At 40.4% G+C, this 15,734-nt stretch overlaps 1 protein-coding gene across 4 annotated transcripts in view; it reads left to right on the plus strand.

The window, feature by feature from the left end:
• Positions 1 to 15,734, plus strand: part of NEMP2 (nuclear envelope integral membrane protein 2) — a 42,168-nt gene that overhangs the window by 17,726 nt on the left and 8,708 nt on the right. For 2 of the 4 annotated variants that reach the window (XR_014296978.1, XM_082658055.1), the window contains exons 3-9: positions 1,011 to 1,242; positions 1,380 to 1,452; positions 2,890 to 2,983; positions 3,811 to 3,925; positions 5,571 to 5,796; positions 8,928 to 9,104; positions 9,832 to 10,020. Coding sequence is in view for 2 of the 4 variants with exons in the window: in XM_082658055.1 (XP_082514181.1) it covers positions 1,011 to 1,242; positions 1,380 to 1,452; positions 2,890 to 2,983; positions 3,811 to 3,925; positions 5,571 to 5,796; positions 8,928 to 9,104; positions 9,832 to 9,973 (1,059 nt within the window). In the remaining 2 variants the exon portion in view is untranslated. Of the gene's footprint in view, positions 1 to 1,010; positions 1,243 to 1,379; positions 1,453 to 2,889; positions 2,984 to 3,810; positions 3,926 to 5,570; positions 5,797 to 8,927; positions 9,105 to 9,831; positions 12,901 to 15,734 lie in introns of those variants that run through there. The other 2 variants (XM_082658054.1, XR_014296979.1) reach the window with 2 other exon arrangements.

A 15,734-nucleotide genomic window follows, 5' to 3' on the forward strand; every position in this document is an offset into this window, starting at 1 on the left:
GCTGGGGTTAATGCTTGCTGGGGTCGGGGTGTTAAGGGAGGCACGCTGGAAAGGTAGGAGGTGGTGGTCAGCTAGTGGGGTGCATTTCATGCAGCCTGTATTGGGGGCTGCAGTGTGGGACTGACAAGATTGGGGTGTGGCTGCAGGCATGATTAGCTGAGGTGAGTGGAGCATAAGAGGGGAGGAGTTCAAGGAACCAAGAGGACAGGATATTGGAAGGAGTTTTGTGTGTATCTTGTGTATATTTAATCCCAGAGACATGACAGGAAGTAGTATTGGAGAGCGAGCAGCAGAGAGCCAGGAGCTAAAATCCAAGAGAATCGGGGCGTTGGTAGACAGATAATGGGTGATTTCACCTGAGGCCTGAGATTCAGAGCTGGTGCTCTCTTTTCCCTTTTCAGGCTTGCCGTATCCTTGGACAAAGAAGAGAAATAGAGAGGGACAAAGGCAGCAGCAGAGTTGTCCTTTAATGATCCCTGGGCTGTCATCATCTGCTTAGTATTGTAGGTGGCTCTTTGCTCTGAGACTTGAGTAGGACCTGGGGTTGGGTTCTGATCCTTCTTCAGCGGGCATGGTGAGAGAAGCCTGAATCACATATGCTCAGCTGATCTGTAAGATAGAAATGCTTTTTTCTCAGTCACAGTAGAAGTGGTAGATATATAAACCCTATTCTCATTAGGTTTATAACCAAATAGTTTGCTACCTATTATTTTCTATCTCATCCATTTTCACATGTCTCTTGGCCACAATAACCTGCTGGAAGAGGGAATTCCATCATCCACAACTCAGGGGAAGAAACATCCACTTTAAAAAGTGTCTGTGCTCCAGTGTGTGTTGACTAAACACAGATCTCTGGATCTGTCCCTGGGATCAGAATGTTGCCAGGTACCTCTGAGTGTTCTTTACTCAACCAGTCTTGGGCTCTCTTTACTCCTTTTCTCATGATTTTAAGAAGCTTGTAAGAAGTTTTAACTTCTGTGTTTGTGAATTCGTTTGTTCTTGTTTTGTAGGTGAAAATTACCAGTTCAGGCCTGCTCAGTATTGTATATATCACAGAAAGATATAATTGCCAGTATCCAGAAACCATTCTGTCTATTATCAAATGTGTGATTCATAACCTTTGGACACCAAAGGAGTCTAATGACATAACCATAACCATCAATCCATATCGGGAGACTGTGTGCTTCTCTGTGAAGCCTGCCAGGAAGATATTTATCTATACCGTAAGAGTGAATCGAAACAGTAAGTCTCTTTTTATTATACTTGATTTCTGGAATCAGTTTTTCTGGAGTGACATTTCAGTAAATTGACTTTTTTTCACTACACTACATTGACACAGAATCTTTGTTTGTTGTGTGTCTGTGTCTTTTTTGCTCCAGTTGTGGATTTCAAACTCTTCCTTGTGTTTGTGGCGGGCATTTTCCTCTTCTTTTATGCAAAGACCTTGAGTCAGTAAGTATTCATTTTTACTTTCTTAGATTTGTGAATCAAAAAGAGTAGGACATTTTTAACCCTGTGCTGAATAGTTCCACACTAGTTTTTAGGTCTTGCTTTAGATTTTGCAAACAATTGGTCTGAAGACAGTGTTTGAAAGGTTTTAAAACCAGTAACATTTGTTTGTATAGTATGATATGTACTGCTTACAGAGTACTTTCACATGCATTACTTTGTATTATGTATCAATATACATTTTTTAAATAGATTTATTTTATTTTAATTAATTTATTTTTTGGCTGTGTTGGGTCTTCTGTTGCTGCGCACGGGCTTTCTCTAGTTGCAGCGAGGGGGGCTACTCTTCGTTGTGGTGCTAGGGCTTCTTATTGCGGTGGCTTCTCTTGTTGCGGAGCACAGGCTCCAGGCGTGCAGGCTTCAGTAGTTGAGACACACAGGCTTCGGTAGTTATGGCTCACGGGCTCTAGAGTGCAGGCTCAGTAGTTGTGGTGCACGGGCTTAGTTGCTCCGTGGCATGTGGGATCTTCCCAGACCAGGGCTCAAACCTGTGTGCCCTGCATTGGCAGGCGGATTCTTAACCACTGTACCACCAGGAAAGCCCCTATACATTATTTTAATTGATTTGATTCTCTTAACAACTATGTGAGCTCTGGATTATTGTTCTCAATTTATAAATGAGAAAACCGACATCCGTCATTACATGAGTAGTCTTGCCAGGGCTGAAATTTATACTCAGGTTTTCTGATGCTGGGTGCCTTCCTCTCTCTTACATTTGCACCACCTCCTAGATTTGTGGCTCTGATACAGAAGGTTGAATTTAACATATTATCCTGATACTTTTTTTCTTATAACTTCTCTCATGAAAAAGGAATATCTTTCCAATAATATATTACTTCTTAACTTGCTATTCTGGACATTATTTATTTTCAAGTTTTTCCTTATGGCTTAAGAGAGTGTGTTTCATGTCCTCCATGGTCTTAATAAATTGGATGTTGCTTACATAGCCTGAAGAGTAAAGCTTGGACTCAGAGGAGATGGGCTGCAGGCCTGAATCCTCCAACTGGCAGGTACTGACTTGGGAAAGCCTTTAATTTCTTGGCGCCTCAGTTTCCTCCCATGTAAAATTTTCACAGGACTGTTGTGAGAGCATGTTAAGCTCTCAGACAAGTGCCTGCTATGTGATAGGTGCTCCAATAATTATTATTGGACCAGATTCTAAACATAGAAGATAACTCAGACATTCTGTTTCGAGTTAGTGGCAAGCTACCATAAATTTCAAGTAGAGATTTCATTTTTTAAGAGTATAGGATGTAATTAAAGCTGCCATCTGAGTTTTTCTTCTTAATAATCTTTATGACTACTGTCAAGTTAAACATGTTTCTAATACTGAAAGAGCGACTTGGCATTTAAATGGCTTTTATCTGCTTGTCTTGACAGGAGCCCTGTTTTCTTTTACTCTTCGGGGACTGTGCTAGGTATTCTAATGACATTAGTCTTTGTCCTGTTGCTGGTGAAAAAGTTCATTCCTAAGGTAGGTATACCATGTACAAATGAATAAAAAAATGGAAATCATGATCTCATAAACATGAAAAATTGATTAAAATTAATTCACGTTTATTGTGAAAGTTCCTAATTCAAACCGTATTTCTACATTGTATAAACTGGCTTAAATTGTTTCTTTTCCAAGAGATTCCATTTTTATTTATTACTATGTGTAGGCTTAAGTATTAAGTTTTGGCGATACTTTTTTGAGACCCTTTTATTCTCTAGATAATACGTTTTTCTTATGAGTGATGGGGGCTTATTCTATGCTGAGTGCAGATTTCTCTTGGCTCAGCTGAGGAATGTCATGATGCTGAACCATTGGGGCCTTGAATAACAGCATTGCTACATCTGGGGATTTCTTCATCATTATTAGTTCCCCCAGAACACCTTCAATAAAAGAATGCCCCGCATTTAGTTGAGGATACATATATATTAGTTCATGATGCTCATGTTGTAGTTACTCTGATGAAAGCTTGCAACACCAGCATTATTTTGAGATAAATTTATTCTTTAGAACAGTGCTTCTCCAACGGTAATGTACATGCAAGTCACCCGGGGGTCCTGTTGAAATGCAGACTCTGATTCAGGAGTCTCAGTGGGCCTGAGAGTCTGCATCCCAGCAAGCTCCCAGGTGACATCAAAGCTGGTGGTGCGTGGATCAGACCTTTAACAAGACACAAGAAGAGTATCTTGAGTTGACTTCAGTGCAGTTTGATATAGAAGTTTTGAATACAAAGGGTTTATTTGTTTATTTCTATTTTTATGAGAGTGAATGAACCAAAAACTGTGTCATTTATTTTCTTCCACACACAGTATAGCACGTTTTGGGCTCTAATGGTTGGTTGTTGGTTTGCTTCAGTTTATATTGTGTGGCAACTGATGGAAGAGCTGAAGTGGCTGTGGTGTGAAAACAGAATATATATATTAGGTAGGTAAAACTTTAAATAATGTGGTCTATTATTGGTAAAGCTGAGAAGTACAGCCAGGGGCCTTCTTTTGACATATGTTTCTCTCCAGAATCCAAATTTTCATTTTGAACTAAGGAGAAGAACTGTTAAAACTAATATTTTATTTTATTCCCATGCTTGGTGATTTCAGTTCACTAGTTCCCATTTTAGACTATTTCTGTATGACATCCTTCTTAGTTTTCTATACTAATGATCAAAAGAGCAAAAAAGCATTTGCCCTTTTGGACTGCATGTGCTTTTGAGCTGTGGTTAAGCTCTAACCACATCTAAATTGTAATGAAAACACTTCTCTAAAATGTGGCTCTTTATTTCTTTTTCTTAATTTATTCAGTATGAAAGGTGAGAAATCCTAAATATAAATGACTAATGAAAACTTGACTTTTCAGAAACAGAGACACTTGTTCTTCTTGTTTGATGTTATTTAAAAAAACAAACAAAAAAGAAAAACCCAACTTTTTTAAGTGTTTTATTTGGGAAATTATAGAGAATGGGAGAATCAATTTTCTCCTAACCTCTTAGTGCCAAATTTCTCCCATAAGTCCACCCACCCAGAACAAAAGCAATCAATTCTTTGTTTCACTTGAAGGTTTTATGTTTTTAGCCCATTTTTCTTTTTACGCTAAAGTATTTTCAAACTTAATTATTGCTATTATGGTGTGTTTCCTTAAATACTTCACTAAGCATCTCTACAAGGCAAGAGCATTTTCCTCTATAGTTAAATAACTATTAAATCTAAAAAAATGAATAATTACATAAAATCATCTATTATCTAGGCCATGTTCAAATTTCCTAAACATCCTTGATGCTTGTTTTGTATAAGGTAGGATATAGTCCAGAATCACATTTTGCATCTATTGTGTCCTGTAAGTCTCTTTTAATCCATAACAGGTTTTGGGGTGTTTTTTTTCCCATCACAATGATATGCTGAAGAGACCAAGTTGTCCTATAGAATGTCCCACTTTCTGGATTTCTCTGATTATTCCTTTGTAGTATAATGTAATTTGTTTCTCTCTCCCCTGTATTTTTTATAAGCTGGAAATTAGATCTTGAGGCTTGCGTACATACAAATGAAACACTTGGCGAAATACGTAAGAGGCAATGTGCACGTGACATTGGATCACAACAGGAGACACCACAGAATATCTCACTGTCCCTCTTTTGGTAATACAGAAACTGAGCACTGGATTACGAGGGTGACAGCCCCATCCCTGCACTGTAAAATTACATTTTCATTTAGTGACGAGAAAATAAAAACTAGGAATAGCTTTTGTAGCAGACTGTGACATACACTGAGGCTTATTCCTGACCAAAGCAACTGTGATAACATTTGCCCTCTAGGACTCTGGACCAGAAAATAGGGATACTTACGTATTAATATTATAATAATTTATTATTATACATCCTTAATTATTACAAAAGTCAGCCTAATATCTCACATGGAAGGAATAACTAGCCCTAAATGTATTTTTCAACTTCATTGGAAAAAGAAAACAAAAATGAAGGTTTTCTGATATGTTCTTAGCTCTAAGCCATGGCTTTGCTGGTTTTTTCCCCATAACTTTTCAGTTCAGTGTTATGTTGTTTTACATTCTTCTGCTTTTACAGGCTACGTCTTGATAGTTGGGTGTCTCAGCTTTACTGTTTGTTACAAGCACGGGCCCCTCGTGGAGGAGAGGAGCGTGACCCTCTTGGCGTGGGCGCTGCAGCTCCTCTCCCTGCTCCTGGTCTATGCTGGCGTGGCCATTCCTCAGTTCGCCTATGCAGTGATGCTCCTCACCCTGTCGTCCAAGATCCTGCACTACCCACTGAGAGCACTCGCTTACGTGAGATGGTGCGTATCTTTTTTTTTTTTTTCCATCATAAATTTGACATTTTGAGCTCTGGTTTTATTTATTTGGGGGGGGGAATTTTTTGGACACATCATAGTTAATCTCACAATTAACTCCACTTCATCTGGATATTTCCCTCTGAGAGGGGGACAGTTAGAGAACGTAATAAGCATCTGATTCCATCCCCATTGCTAGTCGTCGTTCATCTTTCAGAGGTGCACCACCAATTACTAGGTAATGACAGTGCACCAAGAAGTCACTAAAATCAGTGGCAAAATTACTTGGGCTCGGAGTCGCCTATAATTTCTACTTTCATTTTACGTTTCCTTTTTTTAGGGCCCAGGACTGCTTTAGAGGTAATTGTGCATATGAGATAAGAGTTAGGGAACAGAAATGAATCACAAATGATTGAAAGTTATGATTTATATAATTCGGTTAAGCCTTTGGAAAGTACAGAAAGAAAGATGAGACAACTTCTGTTGTCACGGCTTTATGATGTCCTCAGTCATGGAGTCTGAGCACCTGTTTTTGTGTCAGGTGCTCAGGTGAAGGAGATGGTCCCTACCCTTGAGGTGCACTTGTTGACACATAGGCATATGTTTCTATAGCTCTGAAGTGTTAAAGTAGGCCTGCACAGGAACTGTGGCGTGTAGAAAAAGTTCAGGAAAGTTCCTGGAGGAGGTCACCGGGCTGAATTTTAATGAATCAAAACAGCCAGATGAATAAATGTAGGAAGGGCCTTCCTGACGGGGAGAAAGCCCAGTTTGGTACCATCACAGGGCCAGTGAGCGAGGCGGGTGTCGGCCAGGTCATGGAGGCATCACAGGCCCTGCTGAAGAATCTGATCTGATCCTGTAACGTGGCGGAGGCAGCTGACCGTTACGTATCTTCGTCAGTGCTCTCTGACTACTGCCTCGACAGGGTTAGAAATCAAATGCCTGGGGCCCAGAAGGTAGTGAAGGAATGAGTCCAAGCAGAGGGAAGGCAGTGGTGAGGACTGTGTGAAATTCTACAACATTGCCTCCTTGAAAGGGGGTCAGTTGCCATTCAGCCTGAGCTGACTGTTGCCATGTGGGAATATGGGCCTTGCCTTGCCAGCTCTTCTGGTTTTCTAGAGAAGCTGGGAACGTGGATTAGAATGTAAATTCAGACAATGTTTAAATGTTGGCAACTAATCTGAAAATAAAAATACATTCAACAAGCAAAAATCAAAGCAGAGACCATGAACATGCCTCGGGCAGTAGGAGGGGCCCATCTGTCTCCTGGCACAGAGAGTGGAGGTTAAGGGGAGGTTCCGGGGCAGGAGACCAGTCGTCAGACATCACAGCAATCCACGCGAGAGGCGATGAGGGCCTGGAGTAGGGCAGTGAGATCAAGGCAGGAAGAGGGAGTTAATAAATATTTACAGGGTAAACTTGGCTGTGAGGAAGGAGACTCTGTGGTAACTGGTAGTTTCTGGATCTGATGACTGCATGTGTGGTGACGTCACAGGGTTAAAATGCACCAGCGACAGGACAGGGCCCCTCTGCAGAGAATGCTGGGGAGACTGAAAGGCAGCAGGGTCGGGGGACTGATGCTGACTGCTTCCCCCTGCCCTGTCTCAGAGGTAGACGGTGACTGGGGGTCTCAGAGGTCCCTCTGTCAGGAGGACAGTGGGCACTACACATCCTTCAGACCTCTGGTCCTTTGCCAGGCTTGTGGCCCAAGGAGCCCAAGAGAGAATTCCTTCCACTTTCCCTTTAAACATCCACCGCCCTGCCAAGAGCAAAGTGTGTTCTGTCATGGTGATCCTTCAGTGCGTTTGCTGTGCGTTCTGTTAACACAAACGTAATGATCAAGGTATTGTAACTTCCTCAACTTTTCATCTTGCTAGTGAGCAATTATGTGAAACATTAGGGGATAAAACAGGAACTTATAGGTTAAATAATAAACCAGAGGAAATACTTTGATTTGTATAGTACTTTCTAGTTTGCAAAGAGCTGTTTGAATATATTTTAATAATATATGGTAGCTGTTCTTCTGATTATCTTTGTTGAACACTTATTATAGACCACTCACTATGCTACGCACTTGACACAAAATAATGTATTTCATCTGTACAGTGACCTCCTTGTTGCTTTCATTTTTTTCCATGTGAGCAAGGTGAGGCTCAGAACTGTGAAGGAATTGCCCCAGTTCACACGGTGGGTAAACCTCAAAGCTAGGACTGTGTCCCAGGCTTCTCCTCAGAGCCCAGGAGTTTTCCTCTAGGGAGACAGTCTAGGTATTCAGAAAAGGAGAAGGAAATCATGTCAGTGTTTCCCTAATTGAGCTTATCAACCACCAGATAATCAATAAAAGTTTAAAGATTTTTCAGGTCCCAAACCTCAAGAAAATGTATGTTTAAAACACCTCCTGGTGATTCTGATGCTCATTTATATTTGGGAATCTCTGGTTAAATTAAATTTTAAACCACCTAAAAACATTTTTTTAACTCATTGGTAAGTATAACATATATGTTAAAACCTTTTCATCATTACCATTTTTATAAGATTCTTCACTTCAGGACTTTTTTGGTTGGAAAAGAATTCCAATCGTGAGCCCCTCAGCATGTAGCAGAGGAAGAATTATTATAAATGACTGTGTATACACGACCCTTGTACAGTATTTACTTCCTCTAAGGTGAGTCAGAATCCCCACCACTAGGTGGAGGCGATATTCCACAAATCTTCCTGGCTTCTCTGTTCAGACTAAGTGGCAAGTGATTCTGCTAGGTCTCCATAAAAGGACATCTCAGAGGCTCGCTGCTAAGAAAATCAGCAGGGCAGGCATAAAGAAGCCAGACTTTTAACTGCCTGATTTGAAATCACTGAGGAAGAAAAATGCAATCAACATCTCTATCAGAAATCGATCCTCAAACGCCGTAGGACATTATTTCAGATGGTCCAGGAAGAGGGGAAATGTACTGATAGGCCCAAACTACACGTTCTGTAAACCTCCGTCGTGATAACAATAATAAAGTATAGTATGATATAGAGGAAGTTAAGAATTACTACCGTCACTGTTGAAGAAATGTATTTTTATAAATCTTAAGGGTTGAACTGAGCAACCAAATATGGCCAGGAATCTAGCAACCAAATGCCGCCTGTTTTAGGAAAATGAAGAAATGGTTTACATCAGAAAAGCCGGTGGTTAAGTTTCTTACTGAAGACGAGTACAGGGAACAAGCCGATGCTGCGACGACCCGCGCCCTGGAGGACCTGCGCCAGGCCTGCCGCAGCCCCGGCTTCCCATCCTGGCTGGCCGTGTCCAGGCTCCGGGCGCCTAAAACGTAAGCCCCGCTCCACTGCCCGCAACATAGCTTGGGTTGGAGTTACCATGAAAATAACAGGATAGTTTGGATCAGATACTTCAGGCTAGAAACAGACAACTTTCCTGGGTAGCAAATGACATGGAAGCTGTCAGAGTCGCTTTTGCTTCAGTGCTCTGCCTCGCCCTGTGGACGTGCCAGTGTCAGAATAAATGTTGATCAGATGTGTTTCATAGGGAAGGCCATAAAGATAACTCATAGGAGAAGGGAGACGGAATGGGATGTGTCACCTGCTTCTCTTCCTACAGGGGACGAAAAGTCATTTGTAAAGATCACCAAGAAAGACATCTCTGCCCCAGCATCTTTTCCCTACTGCTTTCCCTTCTTCCTAGCTTTATCCAAACGACAGTGCCCTCAAATTAAAGATTGAAGGGGGAAAGTCGTGACACTAAAATAATGAATAAATAGTATGTTTAATAAGAAAGAGAGAAAGAAGGAATTAGAAAGCAGGAGTGGGTATATTTGGCAGCGTTCGGTGCTCCTAAGTCTGCCTACTTCTCGATCCTTTCCCTGAACGTCTAGAGAAGGATCACATAAGCCATTCCTGTTTTTACACCCACTGTGCAAATGCCATCTTCTATTGATGCAAAGTCAAATTTAATTAAAGGGGATAAGTAGCCAGGGAACATGTTATCTTCCCAATAAACCTCTCTGTGATAACATTAACTTTATTTAAAACAAATACTAGGTTTGCAGACTTTGTTCTTGGAGGAAGCCACTTGTCGCCTGAAGAAATTAGGCTGCATGAAGAACAATATGGCCTTGCGGGTGCCTTCTTGGAAGAGCAGCTCTTTAACCTGAGGACTCCTGACAGTCTGCCTGTACACTGACTTCATTCTGGACAAGGAAGTGGGGAAGGGCAGGGATCCTATTAAAGGTGGGCAGAACTGTACCGGGGAACAGTGGCAAAAGCATTCACTATGGAGAAAAATCAAATCACGCTGGAAAGGAAAACTAAACTGTATTGAAGATAACTGATCCTTCTTGGACAGTTCTGTGTATTGTACTGTAGGTGGCCACCAAGATTCTGTGACAGTCATTACCACTGTCCTTGAATGAAGACTCTCATTAGGAACAAAGGGATCATGTTGATCTTCAAGGGGCCAGTTAATTTGAATAGGTGCCTTGTCAACCGCAGGGCATTAAATCCTCTTAATCCCCAGAACCTGTGTCAAAAGACTCTGCATTGCTCTTCCTGCGTGTTACCAATGTAAGTGCTGGAAGAGACCTGAGATACACTGGACCAGTATTTTCCAAAGTGTAGTCCACAGGATGCTAATAAGTGTTAGTAGGTAAAGGAATCCTGAGGTCAACTAAGATGGATGCATGTAAACGTACTGCAGGACTTCTCAGAGCCTTTAATAATGCTAATGCACACTGTGAACTTCCTAAAGAGGAGAAATTGTGTGCAGCATTCTCCGGCTTAATTTGACAACAGAACCCTTTTTCATGAGATTAATATTTCTTGGAACACATGTTTGGAAAATGCTGATGGTGGAGGAATGGAGGTTTCAGAAGGTTAAATAACTTGTCCAAGACCACAGGGCTTTTTAGAGGCAGCCCTGGGACTAAAACTCCATCCCTGCTGTTTCCAATGACTCAGGTAGAAGAAGAGACCTTTAGAAATGAGGCACCATCTCGCCACAGCCTTGGGTCTCACAGTATTGGTGTGAGGGGCCATCTCACCATAGCCTTGGGTCTCACAATATTCATGACTTATTTTTTATTTTTTAATAATAGCCAACTAACTGTTTGATAACTGTGATAAAGAGAAACATTTCCTATGGTTATATTTTAAAGTTTTGATAAGACTTTTATAGACATATATAAAGATTAGAATTTAGAATTACTTTTTACATTTTTTTGTATGTTGAAATTGAAGGCATTTAACCTCAAGTCGACTGGCCTATTTTATTTTATTTTATTTTTACTCCCTAAATTCAGGTCTCAATAGTGTTCACACCTGAATTTCTACAACAATTCTGGTTTGGTCTTTTTTTTTGGCTGCATTGGGTCTTTCATTGCTACACGTGGGCTTTCTCTAGTTGCGGCGAGCAAGGGCTACTCTTCGTTGCAGTGCATGGGCTTCTCATTGCAGTGGCTTCTCTTGTTGCAGAGCACGGGATCTAGGCTCGCGGGCTTCAGTAGTTGTGGCACGCAGGCTCAGTAGTTGTGGCTCGCGGGTTCTAGAGCACAGGCTCAGTAGTTGTGGCGCACGGGCTTAGTTGCTCCGCGGCATGTGGGATCTTCCCGGATCAGGGCTCGAACTTGTGTCCCCTACATTGGCAGGCGGATTCTTAACCACTGCACCACCAGGGAAGCCCCTCGACTGGCCTATTTTAAAAAATTGTTTAGTTATACGTGTTTATAACAATTTCCTACAAAACAGATTTGTGATCTTTCTTATAGAGAACAAATCATTTTTCTTCTTGTGCTTCATGATTTTAGACTCCAGAGTGAAATGAGGGACTAACCATGAGCTTTGACCCTGAGGAAAAGAGGCCAAAACATAGGTCTGGGAAAAGATCTGAACATGGCAAAACAATCCAAGGGTTAAGATGTCGCTAACTTCTCTTTAAGAATCAAACGCAGGCTCTTTTGCTGTGGTGGGGCCATAAAGAGTAGCAGCATAAAGAATGAGGAATCTCCCTTTTCTAGAAGGGTTATGGAGGAGGGACACACAGATCATTTGGGCACTGCTTTCCGGAACCAAATTTAGTATAGCGTTTTTCTAAATTGTTCAATAAGAGTGTGGCTGCCTGTTTGGAATTCTTTAGATTGATTTCCAAATGATATTTCCACTTTGAAGCAGTGTGTCAGTGTTTTACGGGTCTCTATTTTTGCCAGACACCTTTTAATATCAAGAGCTTTGCTATTTTTGTAAATACACTAAATTTAATCTGTGCTTTCACATAGACTTTGATATAAAAAATCAAAGTATCTTCCATTCAGATTTATGAAGATGATGACTTTTATAAGTGTAAACAGTTGTAATAGCGTTTTTGTTACAGTTTAATCTGATTTTTATTGTTTTGTAATTCTAATTATTGGTGCTATATTATAAATGTATCAGATGTGTTTGTGGTTGTGCTCACCAAGAGACGGTGTGTGTCCTACATAATGTGTGTGTGCATAACGTGTGCAGTCTGCTGGAGTTCCCAGGGGACATCCCAGCCAAGACAGCCACTGGGCCTCACCTGCGCCAGGGTGAACAGGTGCCGACAGTAGAAGAAAGCAGCTCCTGGTGAGCCAACAAGCTAGGTGTAGCTGTTTTTATTGTGATCTTTATTGCAATAAAAATAGCTAAAGGAAGAGAAAAAGAGCAACAAGAGGCTTTGGGGATATTGTTTTTCATTTTTACTTTTAGAGGAAACCATGGATTTGTCAGTTTCTATTATGTGAGTACTGTGAGAAGCTGGATAATTAAAAGCACTGCTTGTGATATATTGGGTGTATTTCTGTTGTGCTTATTTGAATTGGGGTTTGTTATAGTGCTGATCATAGGTCTAGTCCCCATCAAGCAGTATGTTTGTCAGCTCCTCTAAGAGATCTTTTTTCTCTCCTTCCCTTCTTCCCTTCTCCTGTCTGTCTACCGTCTGTCTCTCTCTCCCCACCACCCTACTCCCTCTCTCCTCTTTTTCTTCATTTATTTAAAGGCCTTTAAACAATTTAAATGACCATTCAGTAAAATGGTTATGCCCTTCACAGGTTGTTGACAGTTGGTTCTGTGCCTCATGCCACCCTAGGTGTGCAGTTGTGGAGCACAACAGAACTTTTGTTGTGTTAGTGTGCCCACGAGGTGCCTCACAGAAGCTCACTGTTGTTAGCAAGTTGGACTCTTTGACCCCAAAACATATGAGTGAGATGTAGTGTAGGTCGCCATGCTTAAACAGTCATATTCAATGTTATTTTTTAAAGGTTTTTAAATAATATTTATTATTTTTGGCCACGTCGGGTCTTACTTGTGGCACGCGGGATCTTTCGTTGCAGCGCGCCGGCTTCTCTCTAGTTGTGGCGCACATGCTCAGTAGTTGTGGCGTGCAGGCTTAGTTGCCCCGTATCGTGGGATCTTAGTTCCGCGACCAGGGATCGAACCCACGTCCCCTGCGTTGGAAGGCAGATTCTTAACCAGTGGACCACCAGGGAAGTCCCTATTTTTTGAAGGTTTTAAAACACATTTTACATATCACAAAAAATGTTTTGTCAATTAGTTGTATAGTTTGCCAATAATACTTAGAGCTGAATTACAGGGGAGTGTCCATCTGACATTTAGGACAATACTTGAATTTATGACTTTTTAAATCTAGAAATTTATGAGATTTTAGATATTAAGAGATTTGGAATAGCTGACATCGAAACATGTGGAAGAATTAAGACCTCCAGAATGATGTCAAGAAAAGAAAAAGGATCTTATATTATTCTGTATGTGATTATTCCCCAGAGTTAGAGAAGTACAATATTTAAATCACCTTTTTCTTTTGTCTGACTGAAAGAAGGGTCCTATGCATAGATAACATAATAGATGTGGAATTCTGAAGATCCCCCACAGTGAGACAGGTATTTTTATCTGACCTGGGAGCCAGCTGTTTTCTGTATATTTTGGATATTAACCCCTTGTTGGTCGCATCATTTGCAAATATTTTCTCCCATTCCATTTTTTTTTCCCCCATAGGTTGTCTTTTCATTTTGTTGATGGTTTCTTTGCTGTGCAAAACCTTTTAAGTTTGATCAGGTCCCGTTAGTTTACTTTTATTTTTTTTGCCTTGGGATACTGATCCAAGAAAATATTACTATGATTTATGACAAAGAGTGTTTCACCTGTGTTCTTGGAGTTTTATGGTTTCACGTCTTACATTTAGGTGTTTTAGCTATTTTGAGTTTATTTTTGTATATGGTGTGTGGCAGTGTTCTAATATAATTGTTTTGCATGTGGCTGTCCAGCTTTCCCAGCACTATTTGTTAGAGAGACTGTCTTTTCTCCACTGTATATTCTTGCCTCCTTTGTCACAGATTAATTGACCATAGGTGTGTGGGTTTATTTCTGGGTTCTTTACTCTGTTCTGTTGATCTATATGTTTGTTTTTGTGCCAATACCATGCTGTTTTGATTACTGTAGCTTTGTAGTGTAGTCTGAAGTCTGGGAGGGTTACACCTCCAGCATTGTTCTTAGTTCTCAGGATTGCTTTGGCAATTTGGGGTCTTTTGTGGTTCCATATAAATTTTTGGATTATTCTAGTTCTGTGGAAAATGTCCTGGTGTTTTGATAGGGATTGCATTAAGTCAGTAGATTGCTTTGGGTAGTATGGCCATTTTAATAATAATGATTCTTCCAATCTAAAAGCAGGGGATATCTTTCCATTTCTTTGAATCTTCATTTTCCTTCATCAGTATTTTAGTTTTCAGCATATAGGTCTTTCACCTCCTTGGTTAAGTTTATTCCTAGATATTTTATTCTTTTTGATGTGATTTTAAATGGGATTGTTTTCTCACTTTCTTTTTCTGATATTTCATTATTAGTGTATAGAAATATTTTGCATTTTGTGTATATTAATCTTGTATCCTGCAACCTTGCTGAATTCATTTATTAGTTTTAATAGTTTTGGGGTGGAGACTCTAGGGTTCCCTGTATAGAATATCATGTCATGGGCAAATGTTACAGTTTCACCTCTTCTCTTCTAATTTGGATACCTTTTATTTTTCTTGTCTGATTGCTGTATCTGGGACTTCCAATACTATGAGAGTACACATCCTTGTCTTGTTCCTGAATTTAGTAGGAAGCTTTCAGCTTTTCACCATTGGGTATTGTGTTGGCTGTGGGTTTGTAGTAAATGGCCTTTATTATGTTGAGATATGTTCCCTTCTCTATCCACTTTGATGAGAGTTTTGGTTTTTGGAGTTGGGGTTTTTTTTCCCCCTCAGCAACAGAAGATCCTTTACTGAATCCTGAGTGTGAAAATCTATCATTTAGTTCTTTCTCCCTTCTCCCCGTGAGATTCAATAATCCCTTGATTTGCATGGAACATTGGTGTGTCTGCTTGTTCTTGCTGTTGTGTCCATTTTGTTGTTCTGATGAGAGTTTTATCATGAATGGATGTTGAATTTTGTCAAATGCTTTTTGTGCATGTATTGAGATGATCATGTGGTTTTTGTCTTTCCTTTGTTAATGTGGTGTATCACGTTGATTGATTTGTGTGTGTTGAACCATCCTTGTGACCCAGGAATAAATTCAACTTGATCATGCTATATGATCCTTTTAATGCACTGTTGGATTCAGTTTGCTAATATTCTTTTTTTTTTAACATATTTATTGGAGTATAATTGCTTTATAATGGTGTGTTAGTTTCTGCTTTATAACAAAGTGAATCAGTTATACATATACATATTTCCCCATATCTCTTCCCTCTTGCATCTCCCTATCCCACCCCTCTATGTGGTCCCAAAGAACTGAGCTGATCTCCCTGTGCTATGCGGCTGCTTCCCACTAGCTATCTGTTTTACGTTTGGTAGTGTATATGTGTCCATGCCACTCTCTCACTTTGTCACAGCTTACCCTTCCCTCTCCCCGTATCCTCAAGTTCATTCTCTAGTAGG

The sequence above is a fragment of the Grampus griseus genome (assembly GCF_964374135.1).
Source record: "Grampus griseus genome assembly, chromosome: 7".
Lineage (NCBI taxonomy): Eukaryota > Metazoa > Chordata > Mammalia > Artiodactyla > Delphinidae > Grampus > Grampus griseus.